The 25,353-nt window shown below is 39.9% G+C and overlaps 1 protein-coding gene across 7 annotated transcripts in view; it reads right to left on the minus strand.

Annotated features, from left to right (window-relative positions):
• SIPA1L2 (signal induced proliferation associated 1 like 2) overlaps positions 1-25,353 on the minus strand; it is a 240,857-nt gene that overhangs the window by 8,908 nt on the left and 206,596 nt on the right. For 6 of the 7 annotated variants that reach the window (XR_010345113.1, XM_064383605.1, XM_064383603.1 and 3 more), the window contains 4 exons: positions 23,159-23,383; positions 19,350-19,503; positions 16,854-17,073; positions 7,058-7,189 (listed from right to left, as the gene is read on the minus strand). Coding sequence is in view for 6 of the 7 variants with exons in the window: in XM_064383605.1 (XP_064239675.1) it covers positions 7,058-7,189; positions 16,854-17,073; positions 19,350-19,503; positions 23,159-23,383 (731 nt within the window). In the remaining variant the exon portion in view is untranslated. The remainder of the gene's footprint in view (positions 1-7,057; positions 7,190-16,853; positions 17,074-19,349; positions 19,504-23,158; positions 23,384-25,353) is intronic. The other variant, XM_064383608.1, reaches the window with a different exon arrangement.

The raw sequence follows: 25,353 nt of genomic DNA on the forward strand, positions 1-25,353 counted from the left end.
GTCCTGAAATTATTCTTTAAGAAACAACTATTGCATTGGCCTGAAACAATTTTAATTTACTTGTGAGATAATTTAAATGGATTTACTATTCCAAATTTGACTTTGTATTTTTCATCCATGTAGTAGTCATTTTTCTTTCCATTTTTTCCACTAATTACGTTACCATTAATTCACATTTTGTTTATACTTGTATATATACACACACACACACACACACACACACTCTCACTCTCATACACACAGTGGTCAAATATCAATAATTATAACAACTTTATCAAATTTAAGCTGAAGCTTCATAACAGAAAAAGTTCTCATCATAAAAAATGATGCTTATTAAGCTCTGTTTAAGAAACCAAGGGCCTATAGAACACAACAAATTAAAGATACGGACTTAGAATTTTTGGAAAATATGCTTTGTGGAGCATTTCATTGCCACAGTGGTGCCTGGCATGTGAATTGTTAATTCTGCATGTGTCTTTCACATTCATATTTGTGCAGGAGCACACACACATACATGCGCCCCAACAGTTGTAGGAAGATAGCGATCTCCACCACCAACGGGGAAAGAATGGAAACCTAGGAGGGCAGGACTTCGTGGGGCGGGGACATGGAATCCAGAGTCTAAGATCATTATTTGGTCATTTAACCTTTGAAGCCTATGTTCACTGAAAACAACATTATCCATTCAACAAATGCTAAAAACACAGCAGCTGCCTCTTTCTGATATTCTGATGAATGAGAGCTACTCGAAATCCTAGAGCTTTTGAAGAGACTGCACTTCCCTTCCCCAGCTTCAATTTGACCCACAGCCAGGTTTTCTAGCTGGGTTTGTTCCCATTATCATATTTAAGGGGGGATGAAAGTCATTATCTACATCATCAGGTACCCGCAAACTTGACATGATTCTACATAACAAAGGGTATGATAAGCACTGCAGGGTGGCAAAACAATGATCTTATGGAACTAGATAGACCGTCAATTTTACTTAGGAATTCTGACACGTAAAAAGGATACATCTTGCCCTCCACCAAACAAAAGAACCACATACATTAAAACAGTCTAAAATGTGACTCAGTCAGCTTTTCGAACTTGACCTTCACAGCATGGGGGTGGCACAGGGAATCCAACTTACTTTTTGCCTTCTTAGACTATGAAGGACTTTTTTTTTTTTTTTTAATAGCTGTTTCGGTAGAGATATGTTACTTGATCACTTATTAAAATAAAATTTTAATAATGCATAACATTTTCTATTGGAAGCTTTTTAATTCTTTTAAATAATTTTTTATCAGCAAATTCTCAGGAATTAGATTTCTGGTCAAAAGGTGGGTACAGTTTTCTGGCACTAGTAACATATTAACATATTGCTTGAACAAAAAGATGGATCACTTTATAATCTTTATAATGATACCAGCTGTGAGTATTTTTCATAGCTTCCCAGAGCTACTGTATCATTTTTCATATTCAAAAAGTGTAAGCTGGTAGCTCATTATTCTTTAAATTTACATGTGTGGTTGAACAATTTTCACCTTCTTATTTATTGTGCATTTGTCTTTTGTGAAATATGTATTCACATGCCTTGACCATTTGTTTACTGTGGGTTTGGTGTTGTTTTTGCTGGGTAAGTTCCTTTATGTACTTTAGGTATCCTGGTTTTAACTATCACATTCTTTAAAAATCTTTTCTTAACATCCAGTATTTCCTCTTTTAATATTCTCTTTCAGGTTCATAAAAGATCTAAATATTTAAATACCTTTATCTGACCATATTACGTTTTGTATGTTCTCTCACCACTCCATAATCAAAGCATAATCTTGCTTCCAAAACGGTAATCTTACTCTTAGTTTTTCTAAAATTGACTTTTAAAATACCTAAATCCAAATGGAATACATAAATTCCTTTCCTATTTAACTCTTAAATATATTCAGATTTCTGTCTGAGCTCTTCATTTTTCTTCAAAAATTCTTTTTTTTTTTTGAGATGGAGTTTTGCTCTTGTTACTCAGGCTGGAGTGCAGTGGCACAATCTTGGCTCACCGCAACCTCCGCCTCCTGGGTTCAAGCAATTCTCCTGCCTCAGCCTCCCGAGTAGCTGGGACTACAGGCTCGTGCCAGCACGCCCAGCTAATTTTTTTTTCTATTTTTAGTAGAGACAGGGTTTCACCATGTTGACCAGGATGGTCTTGATCTCTTGATCCACCCGCCTCGGGCTCCCAATCTTCAAAAATTCTTAGCCCTATTTTTGAATTATTATGCTGTTTAAATTATTATTATCACTGAACTTTTGGTTGAATATTGTTTACTTATTTTCCAAATGGTGGCAAATTTAGTTCTTTAACTATTTTTCTTGAAACTGCATGAACTCTACAAGTTAATTCAGGAAAAACCATCATCTTTACTATGAAGCTTTCTATCCATTTCTAGTCTTACATATTAAGACTTTTCGATATTAAAGTATTCCTTGGAATTCTCTCATAATTCTGATGATGGTTTTCTTCTCAAAGAACATGTTAATTCAATCTTACTGATGTATCTAAGGTGTCTTGTGACTATTACAGTGAAGAGCTGTCTGCAAAGACAGCTGCCAACAACTCCTCCCTCCCTGTATGCACCTGCCACCCCTGCCATCAAGAGGTAGATTCTATCTCCCACCCCTGGAATACTGGCCTTGTGAACTGCTTTGACCTAAATAGAAGGTGGTGAATATAATGTTCTGGGACATCCAAAACCAGGCCTTAAGACATCACAGAGCTTCTGCTTTTGCTTTTCTAATTCCTTAAGTCCCATATGAATAAACACAACTACTCTGCTGAAGGCAGGGTTCTCACTAGGCCTCAGCCATTCCAGACACAGACAGGTGAGTGAAGTCTCCTTAATGCTCCAGATCCAGTTGAGCTCCACCTGCACACAGTTGCTTGAGTGACCCCAGCTAGGAACATATGGAGCAGAAGAACCATCCAGCTGAGCCTAGTCAACCCAGAGAATCATGAGAAATAATAAACTATTGTTGTTTTTGGCCATAAATTTTGGGGGTGGTTTGTTATACAGCAGTAGATACTAAAAAATTTAACAACACTTCAAAATGATGCTTATGAAAATAAATTTCAAAATAACCTAATTACCTAGTTTATAATCTCTAATTAAACTTCATTTTGATTTTTCGTATTTTCTATGTATAAAATCCTATGTAAAATTTTTTTATCTCCAACATTGATTACCTTTTTCTTTGCATTCCTTGTTTAAATGTCACGGATTTCAGTATAAAAATTAAAGGGCATGGTCTCAAAAAGTACACTTATTTAGTTTCTGGACATAAGCAATCTGCTTATAAACATTTTTCTATTAAGTACTATGTAACCATTTGGAATAAAGTAGATATTAGCCTTTGGGGACATCTCTCAAATCTTAATTTTTAGAAAAAATAGGTTCTAATTCTATTAGATATACTTTTTGGGGCAAATTGATATAGCTTTTAATTACTTCACCTACTATAACTTTTTAATAAAAGTTTTTCTTTTATTAAACTAAACTCTTGCCAATAACAATGAATAATCTTTTCAATTTACTACTGAATTTCATCTAAGCTTTCTCATACTAATATTAAAGACTGATATTGTCTTATAATTATCTTTCATGTGTATCAGGAAAGAATCCTATCATGCAAGAAGGCTACTTTTGAACTTACACACACACACACACACACACACACACACACACACACACAAAGGCATCATTACTCTTTGAAACTCTGAAAATGATTAACTGTAAACTTGGTAGTTTCAAGTAATATTTGGTGTTTGGGGATATTCTTGGGTGACTTTTTCAATGCCTTCCACACTTTGGCCTTTGACTATTTCTTGTGCTCCCTGCCATATTTTCTTGTAAGAAATAATCTAAGTACCTTATCCACCAAATGTACTCCTATATAGCTGCTTGACATTCCTTAGTAATTAAAAAAATCTCTATGTCTCTTTTTTTAAATGTCACCCAGAGAACATACTAATTAGAAAATATACAGGACTGAGATCCACGTGGGGCCAGAAGCTGGGGGTTAGGATTGTGTACTTGTTTTTCGTGCAGAAGGAACCAGCCAAGTAGGCTGACAAGATGTGCAGAACATTAAGTGATCAAGTGCATCATCTTATATCATTAAAGACAGAAAAGTAATTTTCTGGGTAAATACAGAGCCCCACAACTGGATCGGCTAAGGTGGGCAGGTTGTGTGTATGAGTAAGCTAAGGAGAGTATTCTGAGCTTGCATCTCTAGACTGTCCTTTGACAGGTTTCCTTCAGCCTCTACAGCTGATTACTAATACTGTACATTTAGATATTTAGATTTACAGGAAACCAAGTTCTTGAGTAAGGACGGGGTCTCGTCTTGACCAGATTTTATGTTTCAGGCTGGCCTGGTTTGCATTATGGTGGGGAGTGCAAGACCCCAAATGATCATGAGGTCTTCATAATCCAAGCCAGGGAGAGGTAATAACAAGACACTGCAGTTGGTCTGGGGCTGAGGAGTAAGACAGGGCCCATTGTCCTCTTCAGGGAGACAGCACAGTTCTATAGTTCATTTCAGTCTCACTGTCTTTTTCTCATGTTAATTTAACCTCCTTTCTAATTTGGTTCATTCGTACTTTTGATATTTTGGATCAAATCTGCTATTGGTTTATCGATATTCAAAGAAAAACAGGTTGTTAGTTTTATTTATAAATTGCAGTGAAATTTCATTTGCCAGTTTTTTTTTTTTTACAACTTATTTCATTCCTTTTCTTTCCTTGTGTGTTTTTCTTTCAAAGTTTTTGTGGATTCTTTTTGAAGTACAGTTAAATTAGTTAATTTACCCTTTTTTTCACTGAAATAAATGTTTCAGAAATATATCTTTCTTTAAGAACTACACTGTCTCTGGGTGTAGTCCAGACTTAGGTAGCATCTTTTTCATAATCCTAAAAAAAATTGCTCTTGCCATATTCATTAATTCTTCCCAGAAGAATTATTATTTGAGTAACATTTAAAACCTTCTAAATGGTCAGTTTTTTTGTGTGTTTTGCTTCTGTTTTTCTTACTTAATTCTATTACCACTGACTTATGGTCAGCAATGTGGTCTGGAAACATGCCTCCCTTTTGGAGGCAGCGTACTGAGTCTTTGTGCACAGAATGCCTGGCTCTCACCCACAACCATATCATTTATTATGGTCCTTGCACTAATAGAGTTTAAACATACTTAAGTAGTCATGATTTGACAGCTTAATTTGGTGCCTCTGCTCTCTTCTTAAGTGGTACAGTAAAATCTAAATTCTTAAACTCATATCCAAAGTCAACTTTAGCCCTTAAATGAAGGTGAACATATCATATGCTGAAATGTGTAGCATAAATGAGGTAGATCAATGTGGGAGAAACAAGTCCGCCAGGGATCAATTACACTATTGGATTTTATAGGGATCATGGGATCTCAATCCAATAGGCAGGTAAATTCCATTTTCCAAGCCTGTTTTCAGATGTACTGACTGAAGTAGGGGCATAGCATTATTCCAGAGTAGTCTAAGGCAATACACATTTTGAACTGCCTTTGTTAGTTTCTAACAATGATATAAACAAGCACATGGACCTGTTTTGGATCATCTTTTCTTTATACTGTTTACTCTAGCTCAGAAATGGCCTTGAGAACAGGTATAGAAAGATAAAGTCACGAGTAGGGCAACTGGGTTATCTACCTGAAGACATTTCTGTTTAAAGTGCTAAGGAGATTGATCACGCTTGCCACCACCATGCAACTCATGAGACAGTGGAACAGGTCACTGGGATGCTACTCGAGGCAACACTGATATGAGAGAATCTGATTAGCCAAAGGGGGTGCACATTCTCAACTGAATTTTCATGACATGCCACCCCATGGAGTAGCATCAGAAAGTAAACACGACATTAACTCCTTCCACATTATCTTATCTATTAATGTTAAAGGTCAGATAACCAAAGTTGTCTCCTTTGGCAAATAGAATACTACGTTATTTTCTGTTTAATTTAGGCATTCATGTATCTGAGGGCACTAGCTAGGGAGAATTCCCACATCATACTTCCTCCCCTCTGGGTCAACTACCACCTATACTTTTACTTCAACTTAGAAATATTTGCTGACAACAAAACCACAGAACTAGAGGTTTAGGACTAGATGATGCCTTCTTTACACGGTCTTTGGTTCTTCATTTTATAGATGAGAAGACTGAAGACCAAATTAATTCAACACATGTCCCAAAGGATTACCATTTAACATTCACCGAGTTAAATAGTCATAAAAGTCTAGCTCAGGAACGCTAACAGGCAAAAAGTCATAAAAGTCACGATCCCAAGGGCCACAGGTTTACGTGGCATCACCATGAGGTCCGGAGGATGCAGGTGAAGCAAGCATCTCCCTTGTTTTGTCTACCTTCCTCCGCAAGCTAGACAAAGGTGTTCCTAAAGGGATAGCCTCAACATTCTAATATTCACAACAACAAAAATGACAGAAGACAGTGTGGCAGCTTGGAGGCTGGCTAGCCTGCCTACCCTCACCAACCCATATTTTTAGAGGAAGAAGCCAAGGCCCTGACAGGTAGAGACACTTGCATGCGTCAAGCTGATCACACCAGAGTCTGTGTTTACACCAAGTGACCAGACTCCTCAGCCTGTGCTCGTCCTGCTAAGCCCAGCAGCTCCCGCCTCCTAAATGTCTCCCTGACATCATACCCTGTGAGGAAAGACACAGGTGCTCCTTATACAATCACCTCTACTTTTCAAATAGGAAAACAGAAATCCCACCCAGGTCACAGTTGGAGCCTGAACTAGAATTCAGGTTTTCAGATTTCTTGCCTAGTGCTCCTTTTACTAAATGACATGGTCTTCCTTAGGAAACGTCCCTAGTCATAGCCCAAGCCCTCCCCTGCTTGTTTTCATCACCCAACAAGGCAAGGCATTCAAAACTCTGACCAGACAATGCGAGACAGACGTGTTCCCCTAAGATGTCACACAGGCCCTGCAGGAATGCACTCCGGGGTAAAGGGTAAGGCCAGTGGCTGGTGAGTCTTTACCTTCAAATGCTCGTGCAGCATCTACGAGGTGGGTCCAATCTAACCCTGTGGCTGTGTCCGGGAGGGGCATCAGGCCAGGATCTGCGCACTTGGACTTATCTGATAAGGACCCATCGGAGAACCAGAACTCATCTAAACAGAAATAAAACCAGAGTCAGTCAGTCAGGCACAGCCTGGGCACCACTGCCCCTCCCAGAGTCAGTCAGTCAGTCAGTCAGTCAGAACATGGGCACCACTGTCCCTCCCAGAGTCAGTCGGTCAGAATATGGGCACCACTGCCCCCTCCAAGTCAGTCAGTAAGAACATGGGCACTACTGCCCCGCTCCAAGTCAGTCAGTCAGTCAGTCAGTCGAGCACAGACAATTCTGTCCCCTCTCAGAGTCTGTCAGTCAGCACAGGAACCACCATCCTCTCACAAAGTGGCCAAGAAAATGTTTCCTGGTCTTAATGGAAAAAGAAAACATGAGGCTGCAGTTGCCCAAAAGGCATATAGCAGGAGAAATGGAGGTCTGTAAAAGCAGCTGAGTCTGCACTAGTGAGAGGTCAGCCAGCATGTAAGGCAAGGACTGCCGGGAGATTAGAATCAAGCCTTTGTACACTGTTATAATTTCACGGTTTTTCTTCCGGGAGTACTCAAAAGTACAGCTTTCTTTTGAGTACATCCAGGTCTGAGTATTAAAGGATAAATTCTCATTTTCTTCAGGGGAGAGTTTACTCTTTTTAAAAGCGTTGCAGCATTTACGTTGCTGTAAGAAGTATTGGAGCAATCTCTATCCTGATTTAAAAAGCTTACTGAGGAACACATCTAAGCTGAGCACCACAAACTTGTAATGCTTCAAACACCAATTATAAAAAAGTAGTAACACTTTGTTTTTATTAATAGATGAGGTTGAGGATGCTATTTTATACATGAAGCACAAACATAGGGGTTGGACTACTTTTCTGACTTAGTAAGATGGTTTATCAATGGCTAAACCTGAAACCACTCACCCATCCTGTATTCAATGTTGGGTAGTTTTCCTTTGGCTATGAATGGACTGTCTCCCTCCCTCTCTTTTTCTCCTTAAGCTCTCATCAAGGTACTTTAAGGGTTTATGTCATTAATAATCCTAGTCGTTAAGAACTTATTATGCATCTGAGGACAAGTTCTAAAAAGGCTTCTACTGGACTTTCTTTAATGTGCCTTTTCTGAACCTGCCCGGAATACTGCATGCAGCTGCATGTGAACACATCTGACTAATTAGAACAATCAAAATAATGACCACCTGGCTGTCTGAGCCTGCAATTATGTCAAGTAAGGGGCATAATTAACCAAATGCACCTGTAATTTTTATTCCCACATCCTTTTAGGTAGGTGTGAAATGCTGGCATCTGGACTAAGACAGATAGGTTAGTAAATCTGGCCTTGAAGGAGATCCACAGACTTTTGAGACTCTTGACAAATGCAGCTCTTAGCGGATCTCTAACAGTTACAGCTACACCAATTTTCCACGCTACCTACCACCTTTAGAAGTTGGGGTAATATTCCACCTAATTGTTCCCTGCCTCTATTTTGAAGGGAACCTAGTAATGGATGTATCGTCTACACTGTTTCCACAACCCCCTTCTCCATGTGCTCTTCTTTGAAACAACACTGGTTTTTCCTTGTTCTGTGTGTGATATGCTTGTCCTTGCAAAGAGGTTAAACAGCAGAAGCGGGAAGCAGCAAACAGGAGTGGGAGGTGGGAAGGAGGGCACCCAGCACTCACTGTTTCCCAGGAGCATCCTCGTCCCTGCTGAGCAAAGGCTGGGCTGACCTGGCTGTCAGGTCCCGTCTCAGTGGCTTAGGATTCAACCCTCAAGCAGAAAGGTAAAGAGGCCCAGGGATCTTCCTTTACTTAAAAAACCACTTCCTTCTCTCTCTCCAACTCATATGCTGCTTGCTCAAGGCAGGTTTTCTGCACCGAGTGTAAAGAAATTATATTTGGAGGCAGCAATTACTTTTGTCACTGATTTCCACATGGCTGAGCTCTTCGGGAAACGGTGCAAGAACAGCATAGCTCTGTGAGGGCTGCGGAGGTCAGGCAGGCTGGAATCTGGGCCCACTGCAGCCCTGTCCTGGCTCCTTCCCTCATCAGAGGGGAAGCATCAGGGAGCGGAATGGAATTTTATTCAGATATAAGAGCATTTCTACAGAAAGTACATTTTGTTAATCATGTTTTACTAAGAAATGACAACTTGTGAATATTCTTTGTGTTTATAAAGAAACAATCCTTCACTCCAGCTTCTGGCATTCTTGAAGGCTAAAATCAAACCTAACGCACATTCTAAGTGCTATCTACATTTTTCCCCTAAGACCACTACACAACAAGATCCTTACTTGGTGATAACAGGAGACGGGAAAAGAGAAAACTAACACAGTAGACAAGAGGGGTAAAATGGAATGAGAACGGTGGCCAGTCCCCTGATTCACAAGCTGGGATGTGAATGTCCCTTACTTCCCCTTCCTCTTGTTCCTACTTCAACTGTGTGCTCAAAGAGCCATCTTTCCCCAATACTCAATAGAGTGGCTTCCTGACAGTCTTGGGTTAAATAATTAAAGCTTTGACAATTCCTAAGCACCTCTAAAGTTCCTGATATGTGGCCATTCATAATCGTGCCAAGGCACAAACCTGAATCTTGGTGTCCCAGAGTACATGGGTGAGTGGGTCCAGCTGCCTACAGAGTAGCCCGGCCAACCAGCTCTGAGGGTCTCCGCTGGCTGCCTGCTACGCAATGCATGCAGAGACCACACAGTAAGTGGCATTGATGGTTTTCGAATCTGAGATGGTCTTGGGGTGCACATTTCACAACCAAAAACAAGCCCGGGCAACCACTCACTACTTTTAATCTGTATAGCTGGTAAAGCAGGGAGAAGAAGCAAAGGACATTTGCCGGTGACATTTTTTTCTTTATTACAAAATATTGTCCCCTCTTCTCCAGTGGTGAATGAGACTTCTATCTGACACTGCAGAACTGGCAAAGACGGTTAGCACAGATTAGACGTCTCCTTTTCTCTGGAGTCTGTCTGGAGCACTGTCCACTCAGCAGTCTACCCACAATGTATTTGATAAGTGACTACTGCCTGCCATGTGATGGGGGTGTAGCAGTGAGTAAGAGAGGCAAGGTCCTGCTCTCATGAAGCTTTACATCAAAGACAAGACAATAAAGGAATAAACAAGAAAACACAAGGACTGATTAAGTCTTTTGCAGAAAACAAAACAGGGTGATGTGACTGTGAAGCTTGGTGGCATGTTTGGGGGAGGCCTGTCCAAGGAGGGGACACTTGGCTGAGACCCAAATGATAAGCTTCTTAATGAAGAGCATAGTTTAGGAATAAAAACTGTGAAAAGATGTGAATTTAAATCTAAAATCCATCATTTTCAATAAGCAGGAAGAGCCTTACGTTAATGGCAGTCTTGTTAGACGAAGAAAGACATCTATATATCTCCATGAATAATCAACATGAAAAACACATACAGTTTCTTTTCCATTGAAAATTACTATTCTTTTTTTATTTTTGTTTCTTCAAGACTCTGACTTAGTTTGGATGTTGTCCCCTCTAAATCTCATGTTGAAACCTAATTCCCAGTGTTGAAGGTAGGGCCCGGTGGAAGGTATTGGAGTCATGGGGGGATCCCTCAAGGCCTGGTGCTATCATTGTGATGGTGAGTGAGTTCTCATGAGATTTGGCTGGATGTGACATCTCGCCTTGACTCTGTCTTCCTCCCTCTCTTGCTTTGTGACACCCCTGCTCCCCACTCCACCTTCCACCATGACTGTAGCTTCCTGAGGCCCTCACCAGAAGCTGAGGCCAGCACTATGCTTCCTCAATAGTCTGAAGAACCAAAAGCCAATTAAATCTTTTTCTTTTAATAAATTATCCAGTCCCAGGTATTTCTTTACAGCAATGCAAGAACAGCCTAACACAGATTCTAAATTAGCCAAAATTATTTGCAGTACTTTTATCACTACCACCGACACCCAGATGATGTTTACTGACCATCTACTATATTCTAGGTACTACATCAGAACCTAGGGACAGAATAACTAACAAGACACAAGTTCTATCCTCAAAGAGCCCTGTCAACAAACAGAAGAATACTGCTGGTGTTGGTCTGAGAGGGGTTTGGATTAAGATGTGCACGGTACTGGCTGGGCATGGTGGCTTGTGCCTGTAATCCCAGCACTTTGGGAAGCCAAGGCAGGTGGATCACCTAAGGTCAGGAGTTAAAGATCAGCCTGGCTAACATGGTAAAACTCCATTTCTACTAAAAATACAAAAAATCAGCCCAGTGTGGTGGCACGCACCTATAACCCAGCTACTTGGGAGGCCGAAGCAGAAGAATCACTTGAACCCAGGAGGCAGAGGTTGCAATGAGCGGGGACAGCGCCACTGCACTTCAGCCTGGGCAACAAGAGTGAAATTCCATCTCAAATAAATAAATAAACTCCATCTCAAACAAACAAATAATTTTAAAAAAGATATGCATGGTACAGACCTGGAGGAGCAAGAGCAACTGATCACCTGTGCTTTGTGATGCCACAGTGGCTGGAACTGTGGTCTCCTCAGTTGTGCAGTTTTACAGGAAAAGCACCACTTGCCTCAGGTATCAAAGCCTGTTATTTTAAATCCAGCTCTCCCAAGCCTCAGGAGCCCACACAGCTCTCTGGCCAACTAAGACAGTGACCTCTTCAGTTGGGTGGCTGGCTTGCTTCCCAGGTGCCATCCCGGGAAAGTAGGTGACACATGTGTGGGGCACATTTGCAGGCTCCCCACACAGAGCACGGTGACCTCCTGGTATAGAAAGTTTCTCATAGAGTTTTTCCGATTGGAAACTTGAACCAATGTTGCATGTGGTATCACATACTAATGTCAATAAGATGAGACATTTAGTGGGTAGAAAATAATAGTAACTGAATTTACTTTATACCCATAATACCTCCTGGGAGTTCTCAGGATGAGTTAAAAAACAGGAGGGAAGGGAGGACGCTTTCTGAAAGCATTTCTTGGGCACAGTTGGGTAGATGCCATCCTACCTCACTTCTGAAGAAGACGCTTCTCTGTGCTCATAATTCTCACTGTCCATGTTGCATGTGGACCTAACTCAGCCTTTCAAGACACTCATGAATTCTGAAAGGTGGGTAATGTCAGGGAACCACCACCTGCCACCTGCTCTGGCTCGTGACATTGATCTTGTGGCTTCCCATCTGTTTACTCAAAACCTGAAATCACAGTAACTATCTTTTTTTTTTTTTTTTTTGAGACAGAGTTTCGCTCTTGTTACCCAGGCTGGAGTGCAATGGCGCGGTCTCAGCTCACTGCAACCTCTGCCTCCTGGGTTCAGGCAATTCTCCTGCCTCAGCCTCCTGAGTAGCTGGGATTACAGGCACGCGCCACCATGCCCAGCTAATTTTTTTTTGTATTAGTAGAGACGGAGTTTCACCGTGTTGACCAGGATGGTCTCGATCTCTTGACCTCGTGATCCACCTGCCTCGGCCTCCCAAAGTGCTGGGATTACAGGCTTGAGCCACAGCGTCCGGCCCACAGTAACTATCTTTACTGAGTCTGAGTTTATTGCTGTTATTATAAATGCCAAGGAGCCTCCCAACAGCATTTCCTGGTGGTCAGATATCTGGGGTTTCACAATTAAACTTTCAGAAACCAATGAATGTTTACTACAGGGAACACTGAGGACATTTGAAAAAAGAGAAAGAAGTATTACACTGAATAATACTGCCTAGTCAAACACTGAATAGTTAAAACCCTGTTTGCAGGTGGAGGGACACCTTGCCATGCCACCCTTGGTAAGGATTCTTCTGGTGGTAGGTAGTCCTTATCATCTACAACACAAAACCAACAAGTCTACACATGTGGTCTGAAGCAACAAGTATTACATTATAACTAAAATACTATTTTATTTTATTTATTCCAAACTCTCCCACCCTCCCACTTTTTAACTTCAAGGGGCATTCTTTGTGATATGTATAGGTCAGAACCATAGGATTTGACACCACACATAAGCTAATATTCTGTATTTTCATTTTTGAAATCTAAAAATTCTCATTATTCCATTCTCATAGGAAGATTTCACCATTCCTGGATAGTTTTGATCTCTGTTCTATAAATAAAACAAAAAAATTATCTTTAAACCTGAGAGCCTGCCAATGCTTGAGATTGTGCTGAATGAATCCAGGTGTCTATCTGCCAGTGAAGAAAAGGAAACTATGACTGCTTTTCAATGTCACTGGTTATCTGGCCTGTGAACTGTGTGTTCAAAAGCCCACTTTCATCGTTTTTCTTATCTGGGCCCTTAAATAAATTTTCTTCTGCAATCTAACAATGACAAAAACAAAGGTCCTAAAAGCAAGGCAGAAACGTTTGAGAAATATTTTCAACTGCTGGATCAGGTGATATTTGCATACCTCCAAGTTGAAGACATAAAGATACAGCATATTTCAGTAACTTCACAGGAAATATAGATGAATCATGACATGAATTACATCCAAAATGAGCTTGTTAAGTATAAAGATTAAGATCTTAGTCTCAAGAGAAGAAAGACTGAGAGGGATTCAAATCTGTAACTTTTAAAAGCTAAAAATACCTGAAAGAGAAGCCCGTGACTATAATAATTACATGTAGAAAAAGTACAGAGATTAGGTCTTCCAATATGCACTGGGAAGAGATGGGCAGTTACTGGCACTTTGCCATGCCACCCTCCCTGCAAATTATAAACAAAATCTGATTGAGTCTCTCCTGGTGAGATTCTCTCTTCCCTAGGAATGCTCTAAGTTTTAAAGTTTAAAAGAAGAATGTCTGTGCTTTCTGAGTTTTCTGCCTAACTCTATCTACACAGCTATTTAAAACCATCTGGAACCAACCTCTGCTCCAAGTTTTAAAGTGAAGCGATGTCTCTCTGAGAAACTAAGAGAAACTACTGGGCAACTTCAAATATTCCTCATTTCTCACTCAAAGACATCTTCTGGGCATTAACACTCACATTTCAGCTTTCTGGGCTGCTCTAGTTTTTGACTGTCAAACTATTCTTAAAGGTTGATATCTTCTTAGAGAGGGTCTACAGAATGGCCAGAAACCAGAGAAAGAAGAGGATTATTAAAATCTGCCTTGAGTAGATCTTAATGGTGCAAAAGTGATACACACTTGGTAGAAATCATAATTCAAATTTTGAATTTTGAACTTTTCCCTAGCTAGTGATATGTGCTATGACACTCTGTCACAATGCCGAACTGTGGCAGTGAGCCAGAGCTCCCAGTCAGCCACGAGATTCCATGGGTAAATACCTGATACTGTATGGTGTACTGTGTTGCAAGATGATTTTGCCCAATTAGAGGCTAATGCAAGTGTGCTGAGTATGTTTAAGGTAGGGTAGGAAATGCTATGACGTTCAGTAGGATAGGTGACCATATACATGGTCAACTTACAATATTTTCAACTTATGATGGGTTTATCCGGACATGACCCCATCGTTAAGGCAAGGAGCAGTTATAATCACATAGGCGACTGTGGTAGTCAGAAGGCTGGGGAACTAGAGACCTCCAAACAACTAGATTCTGGAAGCTTAAAACTTTCCATGGACAGGGGGTTAGAAATCAGAAGTTTTTAGGGGATTAGACATCAATACGAATTACTTCCAGCTTTCTGATTTACATTTTGTTAGTTCATCCATCAAGCCTAGAGAACTTTTTCTGAGTAGTTTCTTATGTATAGCTATTGGAGGAGATGTATCACCAAATAAGAAGATTTCTTTTTAAAGAACAGCAAATGGCAAGGAAAACTCTTAGTGCTTTTTCTAGAGACATAAAAAAGAAGACAAGTAAGGCAGTTTTCAACTAGGACAGTGAATGAATAGTGTAACTTGACTGTTTCCTAATTGTGCCTTTGAACACATTAAATAAGGATACAGTCCTCCAGTATACGAATAGATAAACAACTACAGTGCATCTAGAAGATGCAATATTATTCAGCTGTAAAAAGAAATGAGCTATCAAGCCATGAAAAGACATGGAAGAAGCTGAATGCTTATTACTAAATAGAAGAGGCCAGTCTGAAAAGGCTGCATACTGTAGGATTCCAACTACATGACATTCTAGAAAAGGTAAAACCATAGAAATGGCAAAAAGATTAGTGGTTGCCAGGAGCTAGAGGAGAGGGAGGGATGAAAAGGCAGAGCACAGAGGATTTTTTGGGCAGTGTAACTACTCAGAATGATACTATAATGGCAGATACATGTCATTTTACACATTTGTAGAAACCCACAGAATTCACAACACCAAGAATGAAACCTAATGTAAACCAGGGCCTTTGGGTGATATTGATCTGTCAACGTAGGTTCATCGATTATAACACATGTACTACTGCCACTCTGCGAGGGCAGGGGCTTGTTGACAGCAGGGGAAACGTGTTGGGGAGGTATGTGGAAAATCCCTGTACTTTTTGGTGTGAACCTAAAACCGCTCTAAAAAGTATATACATATTTTTAAGTGAAGCTAAAAAAACAAAAAGATATACATCTTTCACATGGAAACAAAAATGAAGGGTAGAATGTAAGACCAACATAACATGCAGAGAATTCACAAGCACACTTCAAACACTGTAAATGAAATAACATTTGCAGGAAAATAGAGTTTTGTTGGTTTGACGAAAGCTTTTAAGAGGACATTAAAGTTGCCTATTTACAAAAATGGGAAAACAGCAGGAGAAATATTAGGAAAGTGGGATAGGTCTGTCTGACATTTCACATGGTTGTCAAGAAGGCGTTGAAAGGTTTCTTCAATTTAGGTAAAAGAACTCTTTATAACAGGCAGGTTACTATGTTACTTAAAGAAATAGATTAAGAATTTTATAAGATAAGGTTCATTTCCAATTATGTTAAACATTAGAAACATTACTAGAATTTTGATTTCATTTAGCCTAGGAATTCTATGTGTGTAATGAAGTTTAAATTGGTTCTAAAGATAATATTTTCTATGATGGAATAAAAAAAAACTTGGCAATGAATACATTTCTGATTAAATTCCCATTCTCTCTGTATAATTAAAAAAAACAATAAGTATAAAGGAAATAAGGCTGACTAACACAAGGAAAAAAGTGCCCTTAAAAAGTGACATTAATGAAAACTTGATACTATTTAAAAATCAAAGATTTTGGGGATTTGAAGGAAAATCATCTAGAAATCATCAGGTTGACCTGTAACTAGTAAATTGAAGTAAGTGGGGACACAAGAGAACACAAGTTATCTGCACAGGAACACAAAGCCACCCACAGGTACAGCCCAGTCTAGGAGGCAGGTCTCCCGAGGCACATGTGCCTCCTTCCTGTCCCCGGGAACTGAACTATACAAAGAAACTGAAGGCTAGAAAACTAGACATCCCTCCTTGCCGCCGCCCACTGAAAACCCAACTCCTTATATCAGTTTTTTTTTTTTTTAATTAAATCAGGCTTTAAACATTTTTTTTTTCCTTTACAGATATGATAGCTGAGATATGATACAGAAGTCACTATTGGACTTGACAGAAATATCTAATATGAGTTTCTCAATTTCTTTCAAAATAGGTAGCATTACCTAACTTTTTCAAAATGTCCACTCTGGGGCTTTTATATTTGAAAGTTATTTAAAAGAAAAATGCCAAATGATGCATATTTAATTAAAACAAAATAAACTCCCAAACCATGCCACCCTCAGAGCTCACTGAGGTAGGAGTTGTGTGATCAGCCCACCCTCAGCGTTGGCCAGGGAGCGGCCAGCCCCTCACTTACTTCTCAGGCTTCCCATGCTAGGTGCGGGGTGGGTCCGTGGAGGCAGCGTGCTGTGGTAGGGTGGGGTGGTGCTGAACAGAATGTCGTTGGGCAGGGCTTGGTCAAGCATGGAACTCCGAGAACTGCCAAAGGAGGACCCCCTCCTGTTGCTGCAGATGCTCTCATCAGACAGCGTGCGGTAAAGCGACCTCCTTGGAGACAGGTTCCCATAGAACGAAAACTAGGGTTTAAACAAGGTGAGAGGAGGGAACAGACATTACAAAACAAATGCATGTGGCTTGTTTGACCAAGTCCAGTGGTTTCACATACTACTGTGATAGCCTCTGAGTTTTCTCTGTTAGCTCAGGATTGCTCAACGCGGCATGCAGGTGATCAAGGGAAATGCACCAGGGCTTTGGTGCACTTATTAGATTTTATGTTTTCCTCCTTTGACATTCTATGAAATATTACCATGAATTAGACATGCACAGCTTTATTAACTCTGAAATGTTAAATGAAACCTCCATATCCTTATAGCAGTGATAGTTCCTGGAATTATATAAGGATGCCATTTCAGGCAATAGTTATTCAAAGCCACACTTAATACTGGTTTGATTTTAATTTGAAATGACTACATTGTAATATTAGGCAATTTCTCTACCAGTCAACTGCATATGAGGTTCAATCCAATCAATAATAATAAGACAAATTTTGAACACTGGAGCTTTCTAGGCCACATAAACACATTTCAAAAAAAATAGCAGCAGTCGAATAAAGTCTTACTGTCCACTTAAAAGTATCACTTGCAAAAGTCTGTATAATTGTTGAAAATTGAGTTAGAGTAATGGATCATAACCAGACTTAAATGAACCATTAAAATTATTGTTGTGTTTAATTACAGATAGGGTAGGAAAAATTCTTAGTAAAGAAACGAGTGGTGGAATACTCAAAAAAAGTGAAATCAAATGTGAATTTTCAACTACTTTCTTTGCATACCAAACCACATTCCTTTTAGGTAAACAATAGTAAAAGCCAGAATGTTCACATCAAACAAATAAATGGCTATTTACATTTATGAATGTAGAAAGAAGTCTAAAAATATTCCTATTGTCTGTGTTCATTGCATTTTGTCAAGTCTTTCCACCTGATGAACGTTAACTGGAATGTGAGCTACAAAGTTAAATTTACACTATGAAAAGAAGGTGATTTGTCTTAGAAGAAAAAAACATGTCAAGAAGTTCAACCTTACAAAAAGAAAAGCTATTTACACTCTTCGTACAGCAGTCGGCCTTTGCACCGAAGCTTATACAGTATCATGTACGTGACTTGATATAAGTTTTTTTTTAAAAAAAGACTCATTACGATGGAGTTCTTATGGGATTTCCTCTTCACAGACCACCAGCAGGTTCTTCAGAACTTGATTACAGGCATATTAGATTAAAGCAGCTTTGCAGTAGTGTCTAATTAGTGTTGTTCTAAAAACACAATTAGGTTAATTGCAGAATTGTTTTACTATAGGGAAGACAGAAGCACAAAGACCTGCAGTTTATCCTGATCATGGCCAGTATGGCAATACCTGATTTCTTTTCCCTTTTCCTATGAACAAGAGGGAGTGCTGGATTAGGAGAGAGAGACAAGGACTCAGTTGCTGACTCTGGCACCAAATATTTATGAAGACTTCACATTTATCATCTGGGGCCTCAGTTACTTGGTGAAAGAAGTGACTGGGCTGAACTGCCTTTAAGTCCCTTTTAATATTTTGAATTGTTTAGCAAAGTGGCTGAAGAGATTGTAATAATGATGACACTAAAGCCAATAAGCAAGCTAACATTATCTAGGGAATACTATATTGTGAATGGCGAAGGTACGCCATTGAACTTGGGGCTGGTTTTTAAGATTAAAGCATGGCCTTCCCTCTGATTTCTTCGTATCTCTAAATGGCAGTGTGCAAGTTCCAACCCAATGCCCAGCAGAAAGTATGTTGTCTAACTCCAGTCCACTTCTGGAACAGGATTACATTTAAGGAGAGACAGCTTGGAGCAGAGGCTAGAGCTCTGAAACAAAAGTCAGGTGCTGTGAATTTTAACAACTACTGTTCATGATCACTAGTATGTCCAGGAGCTGTACTAGGCTCTTCACACATTACTTCTTATCTTCCCTGTAACTTCACAATTCAATTATTATGATCTCCTTTTTTCAGATGAGAGCACTGAGGTCAAGAGGCCAAGCCACTTGCATAAAGTCATGCAGCTAATCATTGCTGGAGCCAGGATTTGAAGCTAGGCCAGCCCGACTTTTAGCTGTGTCTGAGATTTTAAAAACAGCCTTCTTAACCTCTCTCAGGCTCCCTTTACATACTGATAGAATCAAAACTGGCAACAGTCAGCTATGTGCAGTGGGTTGTTGGTACGGTCATGAGCGATGAAGCGTGTGGGAGTACTCTGGAAACCCTTGAGTTTCTTTAGACTTTTTTTTTTTAGTATTTCTGGTAACTTCAAAGCTCCATAAGTCACTAACCTTTCTTCGCCCCTCCTCCACTAAGGGGCTGTCAGGAAGCATCAATTTCAGAAAATCTTCTTTAGACAGAACATGTTGAGTCTCTGCAATGGCATCTCCCACTACGGTCTGATGCTGAGTTGCTGCAGACATGACATCCATCTCACTATACATCCTGTTGAAAACAATCAGAATGGAAATTAAGCCTATTTGTAAAGCGCCTGTAGTGGTAAGAATTAAAACCTAGTAACCAGTTTCAACAACCACGAATGCATACAAACAATTCTTAGGTCTTAAGTCAGTTCACTTTTGCTGCATTTGCTCCAAATTCTCATGCCATTTCACATTTGTGAAACGAGCTCAACTACAAAGTTAGATGTCTGAATAATTCAGAAACAAATCAGATCCCCAAAGCCCAGGATGAAAAAAACCCACACAGCCAACTTTTAAAATACGGCTGTGTTTTCCCTTTCCTAATCTGTGTCAGAAAACACAGTTTCAATAATTCATCAGAGATTATCATATGCCTTTTGAAGCAACCCTTGTGCTTCTCAGAAATTTGAGAGCCTTTCTCTCGCGGCTGGACAACCAGGGCCCGATGGTACCCAAGGAACAGAGAGGAAGCCACCTGAGGGAGCCCAGGGTTTAAGAGTCATCAATTTAGTCATGCGCTAAGCATGTTTTACCATCAGCAATTTCACAAAGCTGTTTGGATAAATAAAGCAGCTGTCTCCCTTAATTATCAGAACATAAAAATCTATTTATAGACAACAAAAGAGTATCAAGCTGAATTATTGTTTTCAGCTCCTTTACAGGGAGAAAACTGGGGAGTCATTCTAAAAAGGTTTACTCTGAAAATACAATCTGAGCAACCAAATATCTCTGAGGACACAGTAAACAGTCGGTGGCTGTACTGTCAGTGGAGGCAAACGGTCTTTGCCACACAACCTGAAACATAACATTCTAGGAATTCATAGCCCACAGCAGCGAGCTAGAGAATGACCTGAATGTTATTGCTGTGTGCCTCTGAGATGACTCTTTATTTCAAAAGCTAGGCTATCTTGTCATTTTATGACAGCTCACTGGGAAATTACTAGAAGAAGAAACATACACAAACATGCTCAAAATTAAGAAGGATATCTCTAAAATCCTCTATGGCTCTTGCTTTGTTCCTGAGGTAGGACCGGTTTCCCTGTAACTCTCAGTTCTTGAAGCACAACCTAAATAAGTTACAACATGAACAAACAGTAGCTGTAAAAAAAGAAGCTTTTTGTAACTTTTACAACATTACTTAAGATTTAGTTGGTCTGTGGGATGGCAGACGTGAAAATGGGAGCTACAACAAGAACCCAAGACCCTGGAGAGCTTTTGCACAAAAGCCACATGAGGAAAACAAAACATTGTAGCTTTCATGAAGAGTGCATCCAAGAAGCGCCCAACATTTGATCCTGAAGTGAGTTAGGTGGTGCTCAAGAGCTCCAGTCCGAATGTGTTTTGGGAAAGATGCAGGGGAAAAAAAATGCATGGATAATAACATTATATATATAATTATCATTACAATGTGCTGTTCTAGTTTATATGTGTTTCAATAAAAATCACTAGCTTTCTCTGCTAAACTAGTAATTTAAAGATATTATCCAATGATGTGTCATAAATATGCTCCGAGGGTTTACTCTGTGCCAGTCACTGTGAGTAGAGCAGTAAGCAGGACACAGGCTTGCACAGGAGCCCAAGTCCATGTGTGTGTGCATGTGGTGTGTATATATTGTGTGTGCCTTGCAGGCCAAGATGACTGATCAAGTGAGAAGTCACTGTAGGAAGTACCGGGCTAGCGAGTGCCGAGAACAGCCCCTTTAGGAGGGTGCTGGTTGGGCTCAGAAACTCACAAAGGGCATTTAGGCAGAGGAAACAGCATGAATGGCTGCACAGGAGACTGAGACAGAACTGCTCCTTTGCATATATTATTTAAAAATGTAAGATGATATCATTAACAAAATTAACAGTAGGGTTTCCACAATATGATTTTGAGAAATAACTGGCCTATGTGAAACTTCTGGAGGGCACAACTGATTTCTTTTTGGTGTACAATGAGACACTGATGTTCCCTAATTCTCCATGGTACAAATATGCTGTACTTGTCTGACTGTTTTCTAAGCATATCTTTCAGTGATCTGGTAAAACACTTTTGCTAAAACTTCAAATCTAGTTAGTGCAGTCTTGTATGATTGTCTTGCCTTAGAAACATTTTGTGTTGCTGGGCAGGGCCTGGGACACCTGCTACATCTGCCAGGATGAGCTGGCACATTGACCAGGACCCCTGGTCTCGAATACCAGCAACGACCTCTTGTGATGACAACCAGTTTGAGTTATCATCTCAAATCCTCCCCATAAAATGTGAGTTAGGACAGAGGAACTTCTATAGCCAAGAACATGTATGGGAAGTGCCATTTGCCTTGCACACCACAGGGGTCCCCAGGTGAGAAGCTCCAGCAGGGACATACTGTCAGTCTCCTCTAGTGTGCACAGACTGCGACTCAGAGACACCACACCCCTTTCTCACCTCATTCCTGACACTGCCTCACTTTCACTGAACGTTAGTGCCATCAAACCAGTGTGTGAAAATGCATAAACCCTGGGCTTTTGCATGAAACCTGTCCAAATGGGCTCCTTTCACACTTCCCTGACTTTCCAAGAGAATCCTTCGCCTAAACATAGTACTACGGCAACATACAAAACGCTTCTAAAAATATTTCATAGAACTTAAAACAGGCTTGGAATGGATTCCTGTGAAGCATTCAGAAGACTCTTATTAGACAGAAATACCGATGTATCATTCTAACATTTTCATTTATAATAAAAAGGGCTAGTTATCACTATGAAATTCCTTCCTAAATAAGTCATTTGCAATGATTGACATGATTTTTTTAACGAAAGATTCCATGTTCAATTTAAGTACTAAAATAATTTTTAATTTAGAAGGCATTATCATACAAGCTGTATTTAAGACATAGAATCGTTTTTAAGAGAAAAAAGTGATATTGGTTCACCAGCAAAGCGTACAATCTAGAGGCTCTCTCTGAAGAGCCATCCCAGCGTGGGTGCATGCCATGCTTGGCGCCACACGCCTGATGATGCTATTGCAGGCAGGTACAGCAAAGCACACAGATAATTTAGCATGAGGATCTGTTCAGCTTCTTTACAATATAAGCAAATAGTTACTTAGCCCCAACCAGCCTTGCTCTGCATTCTTGAAATGCGAGTTCTTTACCTGTCTCTTCACAGAGGCATCAGCTTAGTTTACACAAGTGTTATAAGATGGATTATCAGTATTTTAAAATCTTTTCTTTTTCAAACAGATACAAAGCATCCTTCCCTACATGACCCCTGCCACCTCAAACCTAACATCTAAAAGGAAAACTGGAAGTCATGCTAAAATTAAGAACCATACTTTTTTCTGTTAGGATGTCACTTACATGGCAACTTTAAGAAACATACAGGAGTCTGTGGGAATTTGAACTGCCTTTGACCTTGTGTATTTACAGAGAATCTATCCTCACACCTTCAGTAGCATGTTACCATGACTTTTCCATTGCAGTCAGATTTGAATATAAAAGCAAAGAACACAGATTTCTTTTCAATTTGTATGTAAAAATCAAGAAAAGAGAATAATTTTATAGAGGAATATAAACATCAACATTTAAAGAGTTTAAGAAAGATGTGTCTACATTATTCTTTTTTAGAATGTATTTCCCTTGGGAGGAAAATATATTTGCTTAGTCAATCCCCACAGTGAAAAATACTGCCCAGAGAAGAATAGCCGACCACCCTACCCGGGACATTCAGTCACTTCTGGCTCCTCGGGCGGTGGGCTGCCTTCCGATTTCTTCCAGCCGATGACATATTTGTTCACTGCCCCTTGTCTGTGGTAGGGCTTGGACATGGACCCAGGAACCTGTTGTCCGCTGCTGTGCGACACGATGTAGACTTTGGATGAATCCAGAGACCCACTATTTTTTGAACAGTGAGCTGAAGGGCTTCCTGAATGGTGAGAACCACTGAGGAGCAAAACAGACAAAAGCTGCAATACAATCAGATTTCAGCAGGGCTGGCACACGGCCAAATTCAGAGCCACAAGGCTTTACTCAAGTCTTTCTCCGTGAGCAAAATTAGGCACAGGGAGGCAGATGGAGCCTTCTTTCTACCATGGAGCTTGCTAGGAAGCCTCATTTTACATAGGCTAAGGTTATTCACATGTAAGTTGTATGCCTGTGGCAGGAAGGATGTTAAAAATATGGCCGGGGAAATCTGATAGAAAAATGGGCAACATTCCTAAACTGATGCTTCAAAAGAGGACATACTCAAATGGTGAATATGTTTATCGGAGAAGGTGCTCAAACTCAATTGTCACCAAGGAATGGTGCTCAAACTCAAATGTCACCAAGGAAGTGCCAATGCAAACCATAATGGAATACCATTACATACTCACCAGACAGGCAAAAATGAGAATGCCTGACAATACCCAGTGACCTAGTGCTACTAAGAACTGGGGCAGTGGGTACTTTACTACTGCTGGCGGGAGTTAAAAGTGCATGAAACGGTTTGAGCACTACCTATGAAGGTGTGTGCACCTGCAGAGCTCACGATACGGCAATTCCACTTCGTGTATACACACAATAAACCCCTGTTGCACGTGCAACTGTAAACATGGAACAATGTTAATTAGAAGCATTGATTTTAAGAACTCCCCAATGGCAGCAATCCAAATTATCAGTAGTAGAAGGATATTCAGTTAATAACTATGAATGAATACACGGAATACTCTATGAATGAATGGACTGAGGCTACAGACGACTTGGGCAATCTCATGAACAATGTAGAGAAGAAGCAAGTCACAAAGAATACAATGATCATGAGCCAATTTCTTAATAAAGTGCATAAACAGGTAAAACAACAACATGTCATTCAGGAAAATGTAAAGAAAATGAGGGGATGATTATCACAAAAGCCAGGTCAGTGGCTACCTCAAGGGAGAAGAGAAGGGGTTGTAATTGGGTAGGATGCAGAGAGCTTCCAGACACAGCAATGTTCTAGTCCTTAACCTGGTGGTAGTTACAGGGGTGTTTGCTGCATTATCATATGATACAACAGCAACAATACTGAAACAGACAGAGGCCCTAAAAACAATAAAAATTTTCAAGGTTAGTAATTAAGCTAAGGCCAGAAGGACTACCCAACCCCGGCTGACTGAGAAATTAAGTGGACAATATATCCACCACCAGAAATACCTTTTCCTTAAATTAGAAAGATCAACAATATGTTTTATGAAAAATGAATATGTTACTTTATAAATATGAAAAATTTTTAAAGTTTAAATTATATTTCTAATCTCAGCATTCAGAAAAGCAGGCGGGCTTCACTTTCAGCAAACTTGACACGTTGAGTGCAACGCAAGGATTCTGGGTCCCAACACCAGCTCTGTCCCTTACCCCTGCAAGGCCCTGGGCAAGCTTCTTAACCTCAGTTTTCTCATCTGTAAAATGAGGATAATAACAGTATCTACCTCCGAGGGTTTCTCTGAAGATTATCTGAGTTAATATTAGTGAAGCACTTAGAACAGTGCATAGCATAGGGTGAGCATTATATAAATATGTAGTTATAGAAAGTGACCCAGGAAATGATTATTCATGAGTAGGAGTCTTTTCTCTTGAAAGAGTTTAACACAGGGTTCTTGAGGTAGCAAGCTCCCCAGTATGCTGAAATACAATCTTACTCTGAAACCCCAGGTGAGCACAGACCTTTTCTGATACATATATAAAGCAAGTATCATAAAAGACGAAGAAAGTATAAAAATAAGAATGATATTAAAATGAAACTTTTGTAGAGGTTCAAGAGGAAATAAAGAAACAAACTGACCCATTTTTGAGGTCTCTGCGTTCTGGAAAACAGTGTGGTATTAAATAAAATTAAACAACAAACGAAGTGCCTCATCTACTCCTATGAAGTAACTTAGTTGCTGGCGGCTGGT

The sequence above is a fragment of the Aotus nancymaae genome, unplaced genomic scaffold (genome assembly GCF_030222135.1).
Source record: "Aotus nancymaae isolate 86718 unplaced genomic scaffold, 86718_ANA_hifiasm-v0.15.2.pri h1tg000032l_0, whole genome shotgun sequence".
Taxonomy (NCBI): domain Eukaryota; kingdom Metazoa; phylum Chordata; class Mammalia; order Primates; family Aotidae; genus Aotus; species Aotus nancymaae.